General features: G+C 42.7%; 2 protein-coding genes across 4 annotated transcripts in view; both read left to right on the top strand.

Annotated features, from left to right (window-relative positions):
- CCDC174 (coiled-coil domain containing 174) overlaps positions 1–9,457 on the top strand; it is a 30,395-nt gene extending 20,938 nt beyond the window's left edge. The window contains exons 8-11 of the mRNA XM_075938762.1: positions 328–422; positions 1,575–1,722; positions 5,367–5,519; positions 8,841–9,457. Coding sequence (XP_075794877.1) covers positions 328–422; positions 1,575–1,722; positions 5,367–5,519; positions 8,841–9,124 — 680 coding nt within the window. The 3' untranslated portion in view covers positions 9,125–9,457. The remainder of the gene's footprint in view (positions 1–327; positions 423–1,574; positions 1,723–5,366; positions 5,520–8,840) is intronic.
- Positions 9,458–12,253: 2,796 nt separating this feature from the next.
- Positions 12,254–20,239, top strand: part of C11H3orf20 (chromosome 11 C3orf20 homolog) — a 60,061-nt gene continuing 52,075 nt past the window's right edge. For 2 of the 3 annotated variants that reach the window (XM_075938761.1, XM_025189546.2), the window contains exons 1-4: positions 12,254–12,380; positions 17,186–17,662; positions 19,022–19,126; positions 19,884–20,000. In XM_075938761.1, coding sequence (XP_075794876.1) covers positions 17,233–17,662; positions 19,022–19,126; positions 19,884–20,000 — 652 coding nt within the window. In that variant the 5' untranslated portion in view covers positions 12,254–12,380; positions 17,186–17,232. The remainder of the gene's footprint in view (positions 12,381–17,185; positions 17,663–19,021; positions 19,127–19,883; positions 20,001–20,239) is intronic. The other variant, XM_025189550.2, reaches the window with a different exon arrangement.

The following is a 20,239-nucleotide window of genomic DNA, read 5'->3' as shown; positions in this document are numbered from 1 at the left end:
AAAAACTTCATCTCCTAGTCTGGACAAAACACTAATGCTATTGTCAGACAGGTCAATGAGTGAGATGACCTAATGCAGTGTTTTTTAAACTGTGTTCCGTTGCACACCGGTGTGCTGCGGAGAACAGATTTCCAAATGGCTGCCCTTAAAGGGGCAGGCGACCTTTTCAACCTTTTTCCTCCCCTCAATAACTTCCCCCAACCCTTTTTTCCTTCTCAATAACTCCCCCCCCCCCCAAATCTTATTTTTCCCCTCAACAAAAAAATCATTGGTTGCTGCACCTTGTAAATCTGATGAAACCTAACTATTGAAAATTGTTCCTTTCAGAGGCCAGACAACTTGGTGTTGGTTACTTCGCTTTTGCTCGTGACAAAGCGCAGAGAAATAAGCAAATGGAGACTTTGGAAATGCTGAGAGATCAGGTATGTTGCTAAAAGTAGATCTGAGCTTGTGCAGAAACAGTCTTGAGGCTCCATTTTTATATATAATTCTGGAACTTTGCAGTGAATACTGTGTAGTAAATATGTTGGAAAAGAGTAGCGAAACCAAAACTATCTGTGAAAGATGTTGACCTGCAGAGCATGGATACCTGTAATTGTCCAGTCATTATTTTTGATTACAGAAAGGCAAAATATTTAGAAATAAATTTTCATTGGAGGTAACCTGAAGTCTGCATGTAAAAAAAGTATTCTCTTATACATGTATTTACTGTAGTTATGTCAATGAATAGATATTTACATTTCAGAATAGCCCCTTGCATGCACGGTTGCAATAATTGCACATGTATAGCCTTGATAAATACACAACAATGGCTCCTACCATGGGAATTTGGTCTTTAAATTTGATGAACTATTTTTCAATTGTTACATTTTGTATTAATTTCTGAGTATAATAAAATATTAAGGGGGATTTTATTCCATCTGTATAGGGAAAGGGTTATGGGAGCAGGGACAAAGTTATATGTATAAAACAAATATTGAAATCCTAAAATAAACCCTTTCCCCCGTTAGGGATCTTAACTATGGTGGCAGCCGGCTGAGCCAGAGCAGCCCTGGCAGATCAGTGGCAGGATCCCACAGCCATGGTGGGGACCTGGGTAAAAACAATTAACTGGCTAAGTGCTATCATTTAACTAGTTAACTGTTCTAACATCCCTGTCCCTCATTATGGCTTTTCATTCATGGATTTCTTTTGACTTGGGGTTAGGTGTAGCTTCTATGAAAAGCCTGTTTCTTCTACTTTCTCTGGAACTTTTCACCTTGTATGTGAAATAAGTATCTTTATATCTCTTCCTCGTGCCTTTCCATGGTAAGTTACTTAGGACAGAGACCTGTTTGGTTTGGTATACTTAACCAAATTTTACCGTACCATGGTCACAGCTTAAAATAATGATAGTAAGTAATATTCCTGGTAGTGTGTATAAGTTTAGATTCAAAGAATGGGCATGTTCTCCCTTCTCCCCCGAGACATTGCAGCTGATAATCTGTTCACTTCTGGGTATAATGGAAGTTGATACACATTTGATTATAACCAAATGCAGGATTAACTAATGAATGTCCTCTGTCACTGTTAAGACCACAGACCAAAGAGCCAAGCGGGAACATTTAAAGGAAAAACGAAAGGCAGTTCTGGAAGCAAGGCTTTCTAAACTAAGAGCACGAAAGATAAAGAGATTAAAAGAAGATGGACTAGAGGAAGAGGCAAACAAACTGGAGAATGGAGGTATGGTTTATAATACAGTTTTATTTTTAAATATTCACTATTGTGAAAAAAATATTCTGCTCAGTTAGAATATCAACATTATATATTTTCAGGGCTCAACAAATTCTGGAAAACCCTACTCGCCAGACAAAAAAGGGACTCTCCCCCCCCCCCCCCCAAAAAGTGGTTTTTTTAATAGCATAAATTCCTAATAAGAATAAGAACAGTAATTACTAATAAATTATTAATAAATATCACCCAAGTTATTAATAAGTATCTTATAAACCTCTACCTTTTCCCTCTGCTGCCATATCTCCTCCCGTTGCTCCATCAGCTCCCCTGGTGCCTGCTGCCCCCAAACCCCTCACCCTTCCCTGCTGTCCTGATACCTGCCCTTCTCACTGCCCTCAGCCTTCCTGAGACCTGCCCCCCTCCACCAGCCCTTCTGTCCCCCCTGTGCCCACTCCTCCAGTAGCCCTACTCTGATCTGATCCTTATCCCTTCTCCTAACACCTCCCTCCACACACCTGCCCTGCCTCTCTCCTCTGGTGCTGGTCCCTCCCCTGCAGGTGTCTGCCCTTCTGCTTCACCCCCAGAATCCCTTGACACCTGCACCCTCCTGGTGCCTCCCCCTTCCCTCACTGCCTCTGCCCCCTTTGCTCTCTTTTTCCCTGATGCCCACCCCCTCACCACCGTCTGCCCCCGTTCCCCTCATGCCCCTGTGCCCTCACACGACTTGCTCCATCCCCCCCTTCCTCATGCCCGTCCCTTCTTTCTTGCCTTCTCCCAGCACCTCCCCTTCTCCCCTCTAGCTTCCAGTGCCCTTACTCTCTCCTCTCCCAGCATCATCCTGTTCCCCCCCCCTCCCACTGACACCTCCCCTCCTGCCCTTTACCTCATTGTCTGCACTTGGCCCCCTGGTATTTGTCTCTCCTGCACCCCTGTCCCTTGGTGCCTTCCCCTTTCTTCTTCTTCTCCTGACCTCCTCCCCACAAGCCCCTTCCCCATATTTTTCCCTTCCCCTTCCCACAGTCTAGTCCAGCCCAGCCCCTTCCCCTCCCCCAGAGCCAGCTCTAGGTTTTTTGCTGCCCCGAGCAAAACATTTTTGGCTGACACCCCCCCCCCCCCTTTTGTTGTCTTTTACACGTTTGCATTTTGCAATGGGTTTTTTTTGTTTATTTTCATTTTTGTCCCGGCATTTTAGCCCTATAAATAACAAATAGCATTTTCATTCGTTTTTTTCCATAAAGGCAAAGGCGCTTCAGGTGAACTCCCCCTTTCACTCGCTGCTGGGTCACAGCAGCCTTTTCCCTGGCCTGTCCAGCCCCTCCCTATGGACAAGCACCCTGCACTCCCGACCCACAGGGGAAACAGGGTGCAGGGACAGCACAGAGCCAGATGGTTGCGGGGGGAGGGTACAGGGGTGGCGCGGGGAACGGGAGGCACAGAGCCAGAAGGATGCGGGGTGTGGTGGAGGCACGGGTAATGGGACGCAGGGAATGGGAGGGGCAGAGGGATCGGGGTCTAGGGGCAGTGCTGGGAATGGGCAGCACAGAGTTGGGGGGCAGGGATCGGAGGGGAGCAGGGTGCAAGGGCGGCACAGAGCCAGAGAGTCGCAGGGAAGAGGGAGAGCAGGGAGCAGGGGTGGCGTGGGGAATGGGCGGTGCGAAGACAAAGCGGCGCGGGGCAGGTGCAGCGAGCTGGGTGGTTGGCCGGGAGCATTCTCTCACTGGCGAGGGAGTTGGGGCCATGGCAGGATTGGAGCTGGCAGGGTGGGGCCTGGCTGCACCGCAGCCAGCTTCTGGGTCCACGCAGCCAGAGCTGAGCTGCCGCAGCCCTTTAAAATCAGTGGGGCCATGTCACACCAGTGTCCTGGCGTCTGCCGCCATTGCGCCCTCTGGCTTGTGCCCCACCTCCTTACGCTGGAGCTGCGTGGAGGCAGCCCAGCGCTGAGAATCACTGTGCTTCCCTCTTCCTGGCGGCGCTCCACTCCTCTGCCCGGCCGACTGATCAGATGGGGCCGTGCCGCCTGTAGTGCGGCCTTTGGCCAGCCCGTCACAACCGCCCACTGGGCCAGTCTGCCCCTGCACTCGCCAGCCAATAAAATCTACTTGCCACGGGCGAGCGGACTAGTGCATTTGTCGAGCCCTGTATATTTTGAGTATATTAAATTAGGTGGTTTTGAAAAAAATAACAGTTTAAATTAATTGCACATAGGTATAAAATCATATATACAGTTTGCATCTGCAAAATCTGGGAAACTCTGGTCTGACAACATCTGTGATCTGGCAAGGACCAAAGAAGTTGCTGGCTAGAGAGTCCTGGGAGCTGGGAAAGGGGCCCGCTAGGAACCCAGCAGCAGGAGGGCTGGCAGCGGAGTTAGTGGTGGCCAGGAAGCCCCTGCCTGAATCAGCTGCGGAGGGAATGGCAGCCAGATCAACTGCAGGGGAGCCCTGATTAGGCCAGTAGCTGGGGGGCGGGTGCTTGGAAGCTGCACTTGGGAGCCCCAGCCAGATGCAATCCCAGTGGAGGTGGGGGGAGGCAATGGCTGGGAGTCCGGCCAAATGGGGCAAAGCCCACAGATTTGATCTCCCCTAGTCTGGCAAACTCTCTGGTTCGGGACCACTCAGATCCTGAGGGTGCTGGACCAGATAGGTCCAACCTGTACTAAAAATAGTTCTTACCATCAGGGGAAAGTTTTGGGTTGCTTGCATTGTACTCTGCCTTTTATGTTCATACCTGCTATGAAGAATTATACAGGTCATTCTAAGCTAGAATTGCAGATATTTTAATGGTGATTTTAAGGTGAGTGAAGATAAAAAATTGGAGCTAATTATGGCATAAAGAAACACAAGAAATTTGTGTAGTGCTATCTTGTACAGAACATCAGATACTATATATTCACACGTTAAAATGATTGCTGATTGTAATTTAAGGCCTGAATCTGGTTTTAAACTCAACTCACGCTTTAGCCTCAGACTCTGATTGGTCAGTCACCACCTTCAAGTTAAGGGTTTTCCTGAGGATGAAACTCCAGTTAGGGACAGTACTCTCACGTTACAAACCCTGAAAAAGGTGAATGTCAGAAATCATAGAAAGGGGAATGTGGGCTCATTTCACAATTTGAAGCCATGGATTTTTGAATTCTAATCTCATCTTTTTCACCTGTAGTAGAGTGAGTTACTTATGCTGCTTCCTCATCTGTAAAATAGAATTAGTACTTTCCACCTTCCAGTAATTAAGGGTAAAGTGCTCTGGAAGTGCAACAGTAGTGTATCAGTGTTAAGTATTCTCACAGAGCAGAATAAAAACAAAACTTTTTTGTAAGATCACTGAAGTGGAGATACATGCAGGTAATGTTTTCACTCTTTCCTAATTTTCCATCACGAGTAGAACACTTAGCCTATTCCTAGTGTATTGTTATGCAATACATTTTCACCAGTCTCTCCTTTTACATTGAAAAGCTAATGAAGGGATGTAGATTCATTTCTTGATTGTCTGGGTTATGGGGTCTGAACTAACATATCATAGATTTAAAAAGCTGCTGTGGGTATTATCAGTGTGAATATGGAGTAGCTGTTGTCATGTATTCATCCTTTACTGTTTCAAAAAAACCAAAACTGTATCTTGTTAATAACACATTGACTTGTTTGGTTTTTTTAAAGAAGAGGAAAAAGTTATTGGACCACTACCTGCTGAACCAGAAGCCCCGCTGGCTCCCAGAGTTTCAGAAAGTAGAAAAGTAGAGGTTGTCATTCAGGAGAGAAAAGATACTAAGGCTGGTGTGCCCTATGTTAGAGAATGGGACAAAGGCAAAGGTAAGAAAATTGAACTGTAAATGTAGCATGATATAGTAAAAAATGCTGTTTATTAATGGGGCAATTTTTATAGATGATACATATTGAAGCAGAGAAGTTTAAGAAATATACTTTCCTCTTTTTAAATTTAGAATGCTATTACTTTATTGTGAGTCCTAGAAAGTGATTGACAGCCTTGACCATGACATGAGCAGCTGCTGTTAACATACCCTACATATAAAGATGCCAAGGGAGGAAGGTTGAAGTGTGAATTGTTTTTATTTTATAACCTATCATGATGTGGAAAAATACTTGCTGTAACTTTACACAGTGCAGTATGTGTTAGGGATGTAAGCAACTAGTCGACTACCTGGTAAGCCTAGGCCAGTGGTCTCCAACCTTTTAAAGTATGAGATCCCTTTTTAAATTTAAGTGCAATCCAGGATCCACCTCAAACCCTCACTGCATCTTTCTTCCCTCCCCCATCCTTCCTTCCTTTCATCAGGCAGGGCCAGAGGGTTGGGGCACAGGCTTTGTTCTTGGGCTAAGGGAGTTAGTGTGAGAAGGGCTCTGAGCTCAGCCTGGGGCAGGAGTTGGGATAGAGAAGGGGGTTCAGGCTCTGTAAGGGAGTTTGGGTCTAGGGGGGCTCAGAGCTAGGGCAGGAGCTTGGGATGCAAGAAGGGGTACATGACTGGGACAGGGATTCAGGATGAAGGCTCTAGCTGGATCCTGCTTACTACAGGTGGCTCCTGTACCATTCTCAGAAGAAGCCAGCAAACTCCCTCCATGCCAAGCCCTGTTGTGCTCCCCACTCTCACTCTGTGGAGATAAAATACAAGGTGGGAGAGGGGAACAGCTCCAAGGCAAAGAACAGGAGTTGCGCAGCAGTGGGGGGAGGGGCAGCTAAAGTGCTGCACTTGATAGCCTCTTGGCCAAACCAGTCAAGATCACCTGTCAGAAGCTCCAAGATCTACCAATAGATCCTGATCTAGTGGTTGGTGACCATTGACCTAGGCTTATTGGGTAGTCAAGTCACTACTCAACTTGTCACTCTTCTCTCCTCCCCCCGCCTCTGTATCAGAGGCACCAAGCAGGGGGAGCAGGAGCTGGTGATTCAGGGGAGCTGGCTTAAAAGCTGGTTCCCCCCCAGCACCATCTCTACAGGAGAGGCAGAGGCACAGCAGGGAAATGGCATGAGTGGAGATGGAAGCAAAACTGCTATGCCTCTCCCTTTGAAACATACAAAAACCACCCATGATTCTTGTAAATTTCAAGGGAAGAGATGCAGCGGGGAACCCACACGAGCAGGTCTCCTTTTCAAAGGGAGAGGCACAGTGGGATAGTGAGCACCATTTTCCCTTTCCCCCCATCAGCTAATCGAGTAGTCGCTAAAACTCCATCCACTACTCAATTAGCTGATTAATCAACTAGTATGGGTGGGCAGGGGCTGTTGCACAGTAGGGGTGTGAATGGTTAACCAGCAGCCCATCTGGGCCTGCTGCATCACATCATGGGCAGGGTGGCTGCTCCGTCCGGCTGGGCTGGAGCAGCCCCTTGCCTGCCCCATAATGTTTAACCACTTAACTGATTAAACAGGATTTTACATCCCTGTTGCACATAAGAGCCTAAGCTCTAAAAGCATTAGTAGATAACAAGTACTGCACCAGTTCACAAAAATGACATGGAGGCAAATGGAGTGATGCAAGGTTACTTTTGCTAAAATGCTTTATGGTAGATGGGAGTTTTGAGGGAAGGATTTGAGAGAAGCAGAAAAGTTGTTGGCACACAGCAAATGGAGACTGTTCCATGATCGTCGTGAAAGGAGGGGCACGTAAGAAGACAGGAAAGGGGGAAGAAGAGAGAAAACAGCAAGAAAGATTTGGGCAGATCCTTGTGAGGTGTGTGTGATAGGAAGTAGTAAATTTGATAGGGTCGGAGGAGTGGGGCCAGCCTTTTCCACACTTTAAACCCCTCATTACCGGTTCAGCATTTATACTAGGGATGTTAAATATCGGTTAATTGTATAGTCGATTAACCTGATGAATTCTTATCTGTTATTCGACTGTTCTATAGTACCCCAGGGAGGGGCCAGAATCCAGTGCATTCTGGCCCTACTCCTGAGAAGCCCCCTGCCACTCAGTGCTGCTGCCTCTGTATCAATCTTATAAATGTACAGTCTAGAGTATTCCCCTCATATTGATTACTTGTGCATCTCCCACCTTCCTATCTTCTTGCCCTTACCCAGCATGGTCTCTTGTCATTATTCTTTGTGCTATCTTTATGATTAGATTGTAAGGTCCTTTGGCGCACTGACACAAACTTTCTTACACTTTATAACTTGAAAAACAAACAAATGTAATTTAAGCCCCCTGCACTCAGACTTGTAGAGGTCATCTTTTTTTAGTCTGTGTTTATACTGCAGGTAACACAATGGGGGCATGAGCCAGGACTGGAACTTCTAGATGCAAGAGTTAATGGGTTTAAATTGCAGTAAGGAGATTTAGGTTAGACATTAGGGAAAATGTAGTTACCAATAAAATTTGAAAATGTACTTACAAGTCAGCAATTTGTAAACTAATTTGTAGCACCAAAAAGCAATGTAACGTGCAGTTCCTGATTCCATTTAGATACTTGTTTGCTACAGCTACATACTTAATATTTGTTTTGGAGTAGTGGAAAAATAACCTTCTTCATGACTGGAGCTCCTTTTTGCTATATGTTATACAGACTCACAGCACCTGCCCCCATGAGCTTATAATGGTTGCTGCACCATTGTACATGGGGTAAAAAGCTGTTCAGGTCCTCTTCAAAGTAAAACATTGTATTTATCATGAATTTGAACTGTTTCCATATCACATCATTTTATAGTTATTTTTAAAGATTTGTAATGGGAAATGATTGATAGTAAAGACGTTAAAATGCCTACTGTTGTAATTGAAATAAGTAGCTGATTTGTTCCCCCAAGACTATTGGGGAGCATAGCATTTTCTGACATAGTTGATTTTATCATCCTTGGGTTGTTTCAGCTTTGATCTTCTTTAGATCATGGGCTTCCCCTTATAGTTAGCAACTTTCTTTTTAAAATAACTAAAATTATTTTAAGATACAGGTAAAAGATTTGTCCTTTTAAAAAAATGTTACATGATTTGGTTCCTGAGGTTTGAGTATCAGCTTAGTACAGATGAAATTAAACTGAAAGACTCTGTTGTCAATTACTTCAAGCAATTCAGTTTTCTATTTCTGTTAAACATTGGAGAAATTCCTTCATAGAAAGGAAATAAGTGATCTTTGTATAGTAATATTTGGTTTTTGTTACTGTGTTTTTTTTTTTTTATCTAATAGAATTTACTTTTGGACAATGGTCAAAGAAATGTGCAGCTGCTAGGGATGAGCGAGATCCAGAATTTGCACCCCCTTCCAATTACTATGCTTGTCAAAAGAAAGCCAATAACTACCAAAGCCAGAATTGGGAAAAGGTTCAATTGTCTCACGAGAAACTGAGACAAGAATCAACACAGAAAAATCAGTTTCCACCGATGCAGAATTCCCACAACAGCTCACAGGATCAGCAACCAGCTTACCAAAGTTTGGATGACATGTTGTCTTACTACAAACAAATGACTTGAACTTATCAGAAGCATAAGCAAGAATCTTTAATTAAATAACTGAAATGGAATCATGTTCTTAACATTTACCTATTGTAAATATTGGTTTTTCCCTGATTTTGGGGAACCTGTAAGTAGATATCTTATCAAACAAATCTGTCACGTGAAGTAAGGCTGCCTGAAGTGTGTCACACAACAGCCACACATTCACTCCTTCAGTCCTGTATTGTATTAAAAGGCTAAGTTTTGATTGTAATGTTTAACACTTATTCTTTAATCCTATTCTTTGTCATTATCTTGCATTTTGACCTGTTTTGAAATTTGTGAATAGAGATACTATTTTAACTAGATAAAGCTTGTTTGGGTCTTTTTTCAGTGAGACTCCCCCCATCCCCAAGAAGAAAATTGTTGTAGCGTTAACTTCTAAGAAGTGTTAAATTGAAAATATTCTTACAAACTGAAAATCAAATTCAATGATAATATAATCACATACTTCTAGAGAAACAGGCAGTTAAGTTTATTTACTAATTAAATTGTCTGGTGTTAAATAAAACCCCTTTATTTTTTTATGAGAAATGTATTTGCCTACCTAAAGCTGCCTATTGACATTCCTGGCTATGGTAGTTCACTTCCTATCCCTCAGTAGTTGTGTGAGGTTCCTCCTAGTGGTGTTGTGCCCGCTACATTCCAGAAATGAGTATACATAATATGTAATCCTGTGAAGCACTTCCAATCTTGAGAGGCACTGCATAAATCAATATATAATATCCACATGAAGGGTAGACCAATCATAAACACATAGTTCAAGCACAAACCTTGACACTTGATACTACCATCTTAATAGCTTTAAAAGATCTCAGATGTATTTCCAAAATGCAGTTTTCCTTCCTAGGTGTACATGCCTTTATTTTGTTTCACCCATTTACCAACATACTGGGATTATTTTTATATGCTGTTGCAATAATAGTATAACCAAATTGAGATGCACACTACTACATCTGAACCTCAATTAGCTAAATAAATAGTGGGTGGTATCAGATATTTAGAACAAATAAATTCTGGTTTCAGAGAGCAATTTGGATCATCGGAGTTTGCATTTTGAAAGCTTATACAAGGAAACCACAACAGAAGAGTATATCTAACTATGAAATTTCCCAGATTGATAGTCTTTCTAAGGTTAAGTGACAGTGGCAAAATGATAAGCATGGCAGCAAACACTGAAGTGGGCATGGAAGCTGTCAATAGTATACTCTTGTTATATAGTACCTTTCATCCTCGGATGTTGGAGTGCTTTGCAAAGGTTGGTAAATAATTGTATCCTCATTTTGCCAGTAGGAAAAACTTAAAAAATGAATAGTCTAGTAGCACCTTAAAGACTAACAAAACATGTAGATGGTATCATTAGCTTTCATGGGCACAACCCACTTTTGAAGTTCATGATACCATCTACATGTTTTGTTAGTCTTTAAGGTGCTACCAGACTATTCATTGTTTAAGTTTTTCCTGTTACGCACTAACTTGGCTACCCCTCTGAAGCTTTTTTACCAGTAAGTTCAGGAACACCTAAGTAACTTTGGTTTCATATGTCTGTTCAATAGTTTTAGTGCTGGTAAAGTTTAATTTACCCACTATGTTCACCTTAACTAACAACAAACTTCTATACCTTTCTTACTGATGTTTCAACTCAGGTCTGGACCAATTTTTAAGTGCTCAGAGGAGACATCCATCCCCATTTTCCTTTCATCCTCTGAGTTTCTTTCAATGTGAATGAATTTGAAGCAGCAAATAGTTCTCTGATAATTATTTGAGCCATCTTACCACTTCTCCCTCCCGCAAAACAAATAATCATGGATTTCTTTTTAAAGAACTCAAAACAATTAGCCACTTTACACTGAAATAAAATGACAGGAACATGTTCTAAATTTAGCCACCGACAGTCAAACTTTAACCTTTTTAATAGTGATACTTGGCACAACAAAAATGGATGTTTTTCAGCTCCAGAATCTGTCTCCAGTTCTGTGTCCAAGTTAATGCCCACCAGATGGCAACCTAGTACTTACTTGCTAGTACTGTAACTCCTCACTGCAATTGCTTTCATCCATGTGCAGGCAATTTATGTACCATTCCCTTCCCAGTAGCATTGAGGAATTACCTATATGCATCTTGAGAGCCTTGGCAAGCTGATGTAGCAATGTGTAGGTCAGGATCTTTTGGCTAGCATGCAGCTGTCTATATTTAGGCAGCTGCATTTAACACAGACACCTGCAGATAGGAACTCAGAGCTGAATGTGAAACTGGCAGAGTGGCCTCCTTGTAATTAGTTTATGGAATTTGCAGGCATTGGGGATGAGGTTTAATCTTGCGAACGTGAGAAACTGATGCAAGGTTGAACTCCTTTAGCAAATAGCTCAGCTTTACAATGTGTCCAGTTAAAAATGCAATGGTAGCTAGACTGTATGGTAATGGAATCTGTTGAAAAACACTATTGGCTTTTGATTAGAGTCTTTGCTGAGCTACTCTTAAATGTAGTAAAATGTTTTTTGTATTGTTGTTGTCGTCTGTTTTCTTTATTCTCTGATTAGTTTGATAACATCAGTTGTGGCTGAATGAGCAGTTTCCTGCCTGAAGGAAATTTAAGGAAGAGCTGAAATTGGAATTTATTTTACAAGTCTCAAAGCCCTTTATAAATATTAACTAATAACACCACCAAGGGGTAAGGAAATAAATATCGTCTACATTTTATGAGAAGGGAAATTGACCTTGAGCAAGTCACATACCCTGTCTCAAACCACTAACAGAGGAGGAAGAGAATTTGAGAGTTCCTGGTTCCCAGTGCTATGTTCATGCCATTAAGCCATGCTAACACTATACCCCTTTATAATTCTGAGGATACTGTTTTTCCTAATTTACTGCTTGTCAATGTGACAATCAAGAAATAGGGAGAACTCTTCCACCCTCACAGAATCGATCAGAACCTAAGCCCATTGTTCATTCTTAATCTGTAAAATTTTAGGCCAGAGCAGTTTGAAATGTAAGTGAGCAATGCTCTATACCAAATGTTTTATAATGTAGGATTCTGACCTATTATGACATGTAAATGTTCATGTTTTAGAATGTAGAACTTGGAGCAAATAGCCTGTTCTGTTCTTTTTCCACAGCTAATGTAGGTTAATAGCAACATTTGTGTTTGGAGTATCTTTAAGTGGGTATTGTTTTCTTTAAAAATAAATAAATAGCATTTAAAGCTGTGGAGTTGGTGCGTCTTTAAATGATCAAGGTAAGACATTCAAGGTACTTTACTGCAAAAAGTTCTAATTTATTGATAGTTCCCATTTTGGAGCTGTGTTTTGTCATTGCTTTACTGAAAAATATCTCTGGTGTTCATTAGCTAGATGCTAAATATTGTATTTAGTATTTATAATAATCTTGTGTTCAGATCAAAACTGGATAAAAAATGCAGCCAGAGTACCAAAAAAAAAAAAAAAAAAAAAAAGTTTCCTTGTTTGAATGTCTTGAATAATTTGCTATCGGACTTAAGCAAAATCCATTGGTGAGCTCACATGCACAACATAAAGCATTATGCAGCTGCACATCTATCACAATCTGATCCTAAATATCTTGTGCAATTAGGGAAGTAAGGTGGGCTTTTAAAGGAGCTTAGATGCCAGGTACCTAACTCTTGCTAAATTTCAGTGGGATTTGGGTACCTTGCTCCCTTGTGCCACTTTGAAAATCGTAGCCTAAGGGCATAAGGTGAGCCATGTAAAGATATGGCAGCTAGAAAGTAGCAAAATGCCTTGGGTGTGTGTGACACTTAACATTCTTTTCAAAGGGGAAAGTAGAAGTAGGACATCTCATTCATTTATCTTCCAGCATAGGAATGTTTCCTCCAGACTTCAGTGCTTTGTCTAATTCACTTTTAAATAACCCAAGTAATGTGAGTAAGTTTCCGTGATTAATATCTGAATGAATCAAAGTCCAGCAGGACCCTGCATACATCATTTAAATGCCACACTTGTATTTATATAAGAGATCCTCCAGAAAAGGGCTTTATTCCGGAGGATCGCGCCAGTCTAGATGCTTTTTTCTGGCTTTTCCCCCAAGCCAGAAAAAAAGCGGCGGACATGTTTATTTAAATCTGCGGGGGATATTTAAATCCCCCGTGGATTTCCCTATTCTGACTTACCTGCTTTGCATGCCTTTTCTGGAATTTGGGGCCAGTGTAGACGTAGCCCAGGATTGAGCTTTGTGTACTAACTAGACAACGCTTCCTTAATAGGCACAATGTTGCCCAACAAAGTGATTAGGCAACAAAATGGCAAATGAAATGTAATGTCGATCAATGTAAAGTAATGCACATTGGAAAAAATCCCAACTATACATACAATATGAGGGGGACTAATTTGACTACAACTACTCAAGAGATATCTTGGAGTCATTGTGGATAGTTCTCTTAAAAAATTCACTCAGTCTGCCGTAGCAATTGAAAAAGCAACTGGAATGTTAGGAATCGTTAAGAAAGGCATAGAGAATAAGACAGAAAATACCTTAATGCTGCTATATAAAACCATGGTGTACCCACATCTTGAATACTGGTGGTCACCTCATCTCAAAGATATATTGGCATTGGAAAAGGTTCAGAAAAGGGCAACAAAAATGATCAGGGGTTTGGAACGGGCCCCATATGAAGAGAGATTAAAAAGACTTGGATTTTTCAGTTTAGAAAAGAGGAGACTAAGGGACGATGGGATAGAGGTCTATAAAATCATGACTGGTGTGGAAAAAGTGAATAAGGAAAAGTTATTTACTTATTCCTACAATATAAGAACTAGAGGTCACCAAATGAAATTAATAGGCAGCAGGTTTAAAACAAAAGGAAATTTCTCTTCACTCAGTGCATCCTGTGGAACTCCTTGCCAGAGGACGTGGTGAAGACTAGGACTTCAACAGGGTTAAAAAAGAGCTAGATAGCCATTGATGGACCTAACCTCCATGAACCCATCTATTAGCCAAAATGGGTAGGAACAGTGTCTCTAACCTCTGTTTCTTTGGAGGTGGGTGACAGGGGAGGGATCACGTGAGGACTACCTGTTGTGTTCCCTCCCTCTGGGGCATTTGGTATTGGCCAATGTCGGCAGATGGAATACTGAGCTGGATGGACGTTGGTCTGACTCAGTATGGCCGTTCTTATGTTAACAGTAAATGTAATCCTCATTGTTTGGAGAAGTAGAGATTTAACTGGATCTGAGTGGAGTTCTACAAAACTGCAGGCAGCATGTTTTAAATTTTAGGTTCAACTTGAGTAACAAGTTGTTCATTATTGTTTCCTTTGAATACATTCACATCTGTTCCATGTTCCTATTTTGCCTCCAGTTTCAATCACTAACATTAAGCAAAGCAAAGTGTTCAGATTTCCCATCTTATATAGTAAAAAAGGCAGAGCAGAAATGAAAATGAATGCAAAAATTCATCAGGAGTCGATTTGAATGCTGATGTCTGGATTATCATCTAGCTCCTTGCCAGCCATAGAAATCTGAACTTTCATAAAAATCAGACTGATGTTTTTTGTTCCAGATGACAGTTTACTTTGTAATTTAGGGAAAAGTAGCAAATTTTCTTAATTACATTTGGGTTAATTATCTTCCACACTGAGGCACCTGCAACTGTATTGGAATCAAAGCACAGTAACCAATGCCACTCTGGAAAGTTTAAAATATTTAGTTCCATGACAGAAGAAGTTGTACCTCCGTGAAGTGGGACTCCCTGGTCCCACAAGGTCACGGAAGTTCCTAGACCACAGAGCCCAGGAACAGGGAGACCTGGCGGAGGGGCAGGAGTGCTGGGGCATCAGCAATTCAGCCAGGAGTCCAGTGCTGGAGTGGGGTGCCATGGCAGGGAGTTCTGGCCCCAGCAGCAGCTGTGGAGCTCCAGCCCCAGCCTTCCACCCCAGCCTTGGCTGTGCAGCTCTGGCCCCAATGATGGAACCAGGTGGCTGCAGAGGTCTGCCCCAGACTGCAGCGCTCTGTCCCCAACTGCAGCGAGGCAGCCAGCATCTAGAGAGCCCTGGGGCAGCAGCAGGGGCAGGCTGGCACCCTAACCCAGTAGCAGCACAGGCCAGGAGGGGAGGAGCTTCCCTGGTCCAGTAAATTCCCTCATGGGGGACCAGTCAGTTACAGAAGGTGCCAAACCAGCAAGGTCCAACCTCTATTGTGGTCTGGATAGGAGACTAGACTTGTGCTCCATCCCTAGCGCACACAGTGATTTAACTGGTGGCACAGCATTGCAATAGCTAGCTTTATAAATTCTCTAATTAACATGATAGTGCAAGGTATTGGTGGCCTTATAAACAGCTGCATTTTAATCTTTTGTAACCTAGTCTTTGCCCTGGACTCCACAGTGGTAAGGCAGGCATGTTCACGTTGAAGAGGTGTGCTCACCTCCTTGCTTCCTAAGGCCCTCAAGTCCTTATCTCTTCCTCTGTCATTATTCTGTCTCTCCTTGCCCACATTTGTATCTGTAATTCAGTCTCCAGGCCCCACACAGTTGTCAGCTCCTCTGTCAACAAGCATAGTTAATGGGGGGAACTGGTTCTGTGAGGTGCATATCTGTATAGCAGGAACTGTGGCAGCCAATTGACTTCCTATACCACCAAAAAACTGCCAGAAAGGTGGTTTGAAAAACAGGCCTAAAAATAAATGATACTCAGTGCATGAGATAATGTAGCATACAATTGTGAATCCAGTATTTCAAATTTCATTAGCATGAATACACACAAGTATTAGCTAATTCAATAACATTACACCTGCAACTACTATGATTTGTTCATACAGATATAGCAACTATATGTAAATTAGGAATACGGTTATGCAGGCATTTGAAACCTACAGTTACATACTCAACTGTATGAAAATCAAATCCAATTTTTCAGTTTATCTAAATATGCACACAGAGTTAGATTAGGCATCAAATACATAGTACTGGTAAAATAAATAAGCATATACTCAATTAAGAGAATCTGGTGTAGCCTCATTTTACAGAACAGGGGTTGTCAAAATCATGTAAAAATAGCCCGTATATTTATGACAAGCATTGTAGTTTGACAGCCTCTGAGACATGATACCACAAGAGAGACATATTCAAAGAATGGTTTTTATATCTCATATATACACAAATTCCCTTTGCTGATTTAGCTTCATAGGATAATCCCATTCACTATTTGTCCTTCAAGTTAGACATTGCACTAGATTCTGTTCTCATTAATACTAATGTAAGTCAAGTTGATTTATCTAAGACACTTGTAGCATGTAAAACACTAGTTTTTAGATACCAAATCCAGAGTAGCTCCAGTGTATCAGGATTTGGCTTGCTGTCCATACATTTGGATACACTAATTTTAAAAAGTCAAAATGAGAGAAGTACAGTACATGGCAATTATGAATATCTTTTATTATCTTTCACCTTGCTATCCTTTTTCACTTTCTCCCATCCCTTGTTTCAATGTGTTCAACTTAAATTGTAACCTCATGTACACCTGAAGAATGCTTGACACAAGAAAACAGTCTGAAATTCCTGTGTGGTGTGGCTGTGTGCTGTTAAACAACTGCCATATTCCAACACTAGTGGCTTCAATTCAGTCCTGGATGAAGTGGTTCATTTGTATATCAGTTTAATTAGTTAGCAAAGCACATGGCAGTCCACCAAAATCAATTAATACCTTATACCAGTGCTCTCCAACCTTTTTACACCCAAGATCACTTTTTAAGTCTCAGAACAGGTGAAGATCTACTGCCCCGCCTACATTACATGAGGAAATCTAATGTAAATGCACTGCACAGGTGCGCAGTTCAGAGAGGGCTCAAGAGCTATTCTTGGAGCCCCTGAGATCTACCGGTAGATCGCGATCTACTGGTTGGTGACCACGGCCTTATACTATATCAATGTAAACTATTAATATTATTGAAATTTAACCATTATACACTCGTTACTATTATTCCAGTGGAACATATTTGTGTTGGTCACCTTGTCTGTAGCATAGGCCAATGATGGAAGATAGATATTGTTTCATCATCTGTTTTCTGATAGGCTACCTCAAATGAAATACCCATAAGTCAAATCACTACACAGGTGGAATGAGTGCCAAAAGGAGTGATGCCAAGTTGTATGAAAAGTTTAAAGTGGGAGCACCAGAAATGCTGGCCCAAATCATCCAGCTGCTTGCATTCTGCCGTAAACTGGGCATCCATGTGCCACGAGGGGTCAAGAACCTCTTTGAGTTCACATGGGAGGAGCTAACAGTAACGACACAGAGGAAAGCCGTAACTGGAGAGTACTATCCTGTGGTTCACTTTGTTCCCACCATGGAATCATCTTTCTCTAGCACAACCTACAAGAGCCATGCAGTCAGGAAATCTATCACAAGAGGCACATTGTCAGAGCCCTGCTACATGTCTCCTTCAGCAGAAAATCAACAAATACTCCTCAAGTTCCAGCGAAGGTCAGTCCACCTGTTGAGTGAACTTCTCAAGCTGAAGATGAAGGCCATGATTGATTCTGTTACTGGTAAGGACGCCTCAATAATGTGATTACTTTAGCTTTTTCTTTTTTTGTTCGTTTTGACCGATAGAACCCAGAAGTCAGCACAATGGAGCCTACGCCTGGTTTAGGAAACTGTGCTAGATCCTTTGTGGAAACCCCTTGTTTCCATCAGTCATGTTGAAATATGATCAGAGCTGCCCCAGGCCCTGTGCTTTGCCCCAGGCCCTGTGCTCCCCCCCGCCCCGCCCCCACAGTTGCTGCCTCAACCATCTTATGGATGGGAGGAACTTGGGGGATTACAGGGCCAGGCACAAGGTGGCAGCAGGGGTCCTCTCTACCCCCCACACTCACTACAGTGGCTGGATCCACTATACTCCACTTTTCCGCATCAGCAGAAAATAGAGAGCCTCACCCCAAAAGCTGCTTTCTGCTGGCATGGAGAAGTGGGGCACAGCAGGACAGGGCGGAGCAGGCTGCCAGGCCACTCTGGATCCCGCCACCATAGTGAGGGATGACATCTGTTGCTGCCACACGCCAGGCCCCGTTAAACCCCAAGCTGTATTGAATAGGGGAGGTGACAAGGGTGCAGAGCAGGAACAGAGTGCAGGCAGAGCAGGGATGGGGTTTAGGGAAGAAGTGGAGTGTGGGCAGGGAGGGGTAGAGCAGAGGGAGGGTGAGGGTGAGGCCTACAACAGGGAAGTTGCCCTGTGCCCCATACCTGGGACTTGGGGGTGGGTTCCCCAAGACCCTGCATCTCCTTAGGGATGGCCCTGAATATGATTGTAGCAAGTGTGTTGGTGGCACTAATATGGAGAGGACCTTATGTGTTCATTCACCCCTGTTACCTCTATGTCTGTTCAATGCCTTTGAGTCTGAGGCCAGAAGGGACCCACAGATCATCTAAGCTGACCTCCAGCACATCAGATTGCTGCCACTCCAACTTACTCTTGCACTGAGCCCAATCACCTGGATTAGACTGAAGTCTTACAGCTCACTAGAGAGCAGTACAGAGAATCATTCTGGTGCATGTGCCCAGATGATCCTAGCCAGCAACCCTTCTCCGTCCCCATGCCAGAGGAAGGTGAAACCTCCCTTTCCAAGATCCCTGCCAATCTGATATAGGAAAAACCTCATTCCCACTCCGTAAAGGATGACCCTGAGCAGGTAAGCTTTGGAAAGAGAAAATTGTCTGTGCTACTTCAGTTAAACTAATCTGATATGTCAAACTTTGAATCCCATCTTGATCAGTTCTAGAGGAGACAGCATAGTAACACTTCTACACACTTATCATCTTAGGAGAAACTCTGAATTATTGATAGACGATGGCATTAACAGGGAGAGCCCTTTAATTTTTTTTTTCTACGTGACTTTTTTTCTCCTCAGGACGTAGCTCCGAGGAGGTCACCAGAAAGTTTTTGGAGGCAGGTCAGCTGCTATGTCCCAAGAACCAGGAAGAGGCTGCAGAATTAATGGCACCCAAAAAAAAAGGTGGGGATAGAAGATGGTATGCCTGTTTTTGAAGGCTCTGGTGTAATTGTATTCTTCTCATGGGACAATAAATAGCATAATAGTTCACCTAAATAGCATGCCTTTTCTTACAAGGATTTCAAAAGGGTGCTAATGAAGTCTCATAATGCTCCATGAAGGTATTCATTTTACAGAGAGACTGAGGCACTGAGATATTAACTGACAGAAAATTCATGACACAGCTAGAAAAAGAAGGCAAGATTCCTCAGTTCTACTGCCTTCCTCTGCCCACAATAAATAGATTTTCCACCTCTTTAGCACTATTCACTGTTGTAAATTCATTTTTTATTAAGGGTTCCAACCAAGTATGGGACACTACTTTGCTAAGATGTGAACAAAGACAGTAAGAGACAGCCCCCACCCTGAAAAACTCCCAGACTACATAGACAAGACAGACAATGGGTGTGGGAGAAGAACATGTAATTATAGCCCCATTTTAAAGATGAGGCAAAGAGAGACTGAATGACTTCCCTGAGGTAATACAAAAAGCTATGAAAAGTGGGGAATTGAGCCAAGACCTCCTGAGTCCAGCACCAGTGCTTTAACTCCATGAAAATCTTTCCTGTATTCCTCCAACCCCAGGTTTATGAATCAGGCTGACAAGAATTGTAACACAATCAAGGCAACTGTCTTTATTTCCGGAGCTTTTTTAATTTGAAAGTTCTTGGTTGGTCGTTTTGATTTTAACTTCTAAACCCAGGTTTCTGCTTAATCCCAGTGTCGCACCTCAAGACCATTCCTATTTCCTCCACCATCCAACTAATACACCAAGTCTCTGTGTCCTGCCTCTCCTTCTCACTCGCATCAAAGGAAAACAAACCGCCAAAGGCCCCAGGTAAGCGCTATTCCTAGAGAATGTCTCACCCTCACCTTGAATAGCAAGTGTTTTACACTCAGCCAAAAGAAAGGCCCATATATGAGGGTGGGAGATCCCCCATCTGCATTTTTCATATCAGCTTCACTGCCAACTACACAGACAAATGCAACAGCAAAAGAAGGGAGCTGCCAGGCAGTGTTGGTGAAGATTTGACTGAACTATCTATTTTAAGTACTTGTAGGGCTCCCAATACTATA

Source organism: Pelodiscus sinensis, chromosome 11 (genome assembly GCF_049634645.1).
Source record: "Pelodiscus sinensis isolate JC-2024 chromosome 11, ASM4963464v1, whole genome shotgun sequence".
Classification (NCBI taxonomy): Eukaryota; Metazoa; Chordata; order Testudines; family Trionychidae; genus Pelodiscus; species Pelodiscus sinensis.
The sequence above is the reverse complement of the archived record's forward strand: the minus strand, read 5'-3'. Positions and strand labels throughout refer to the sequence as shown.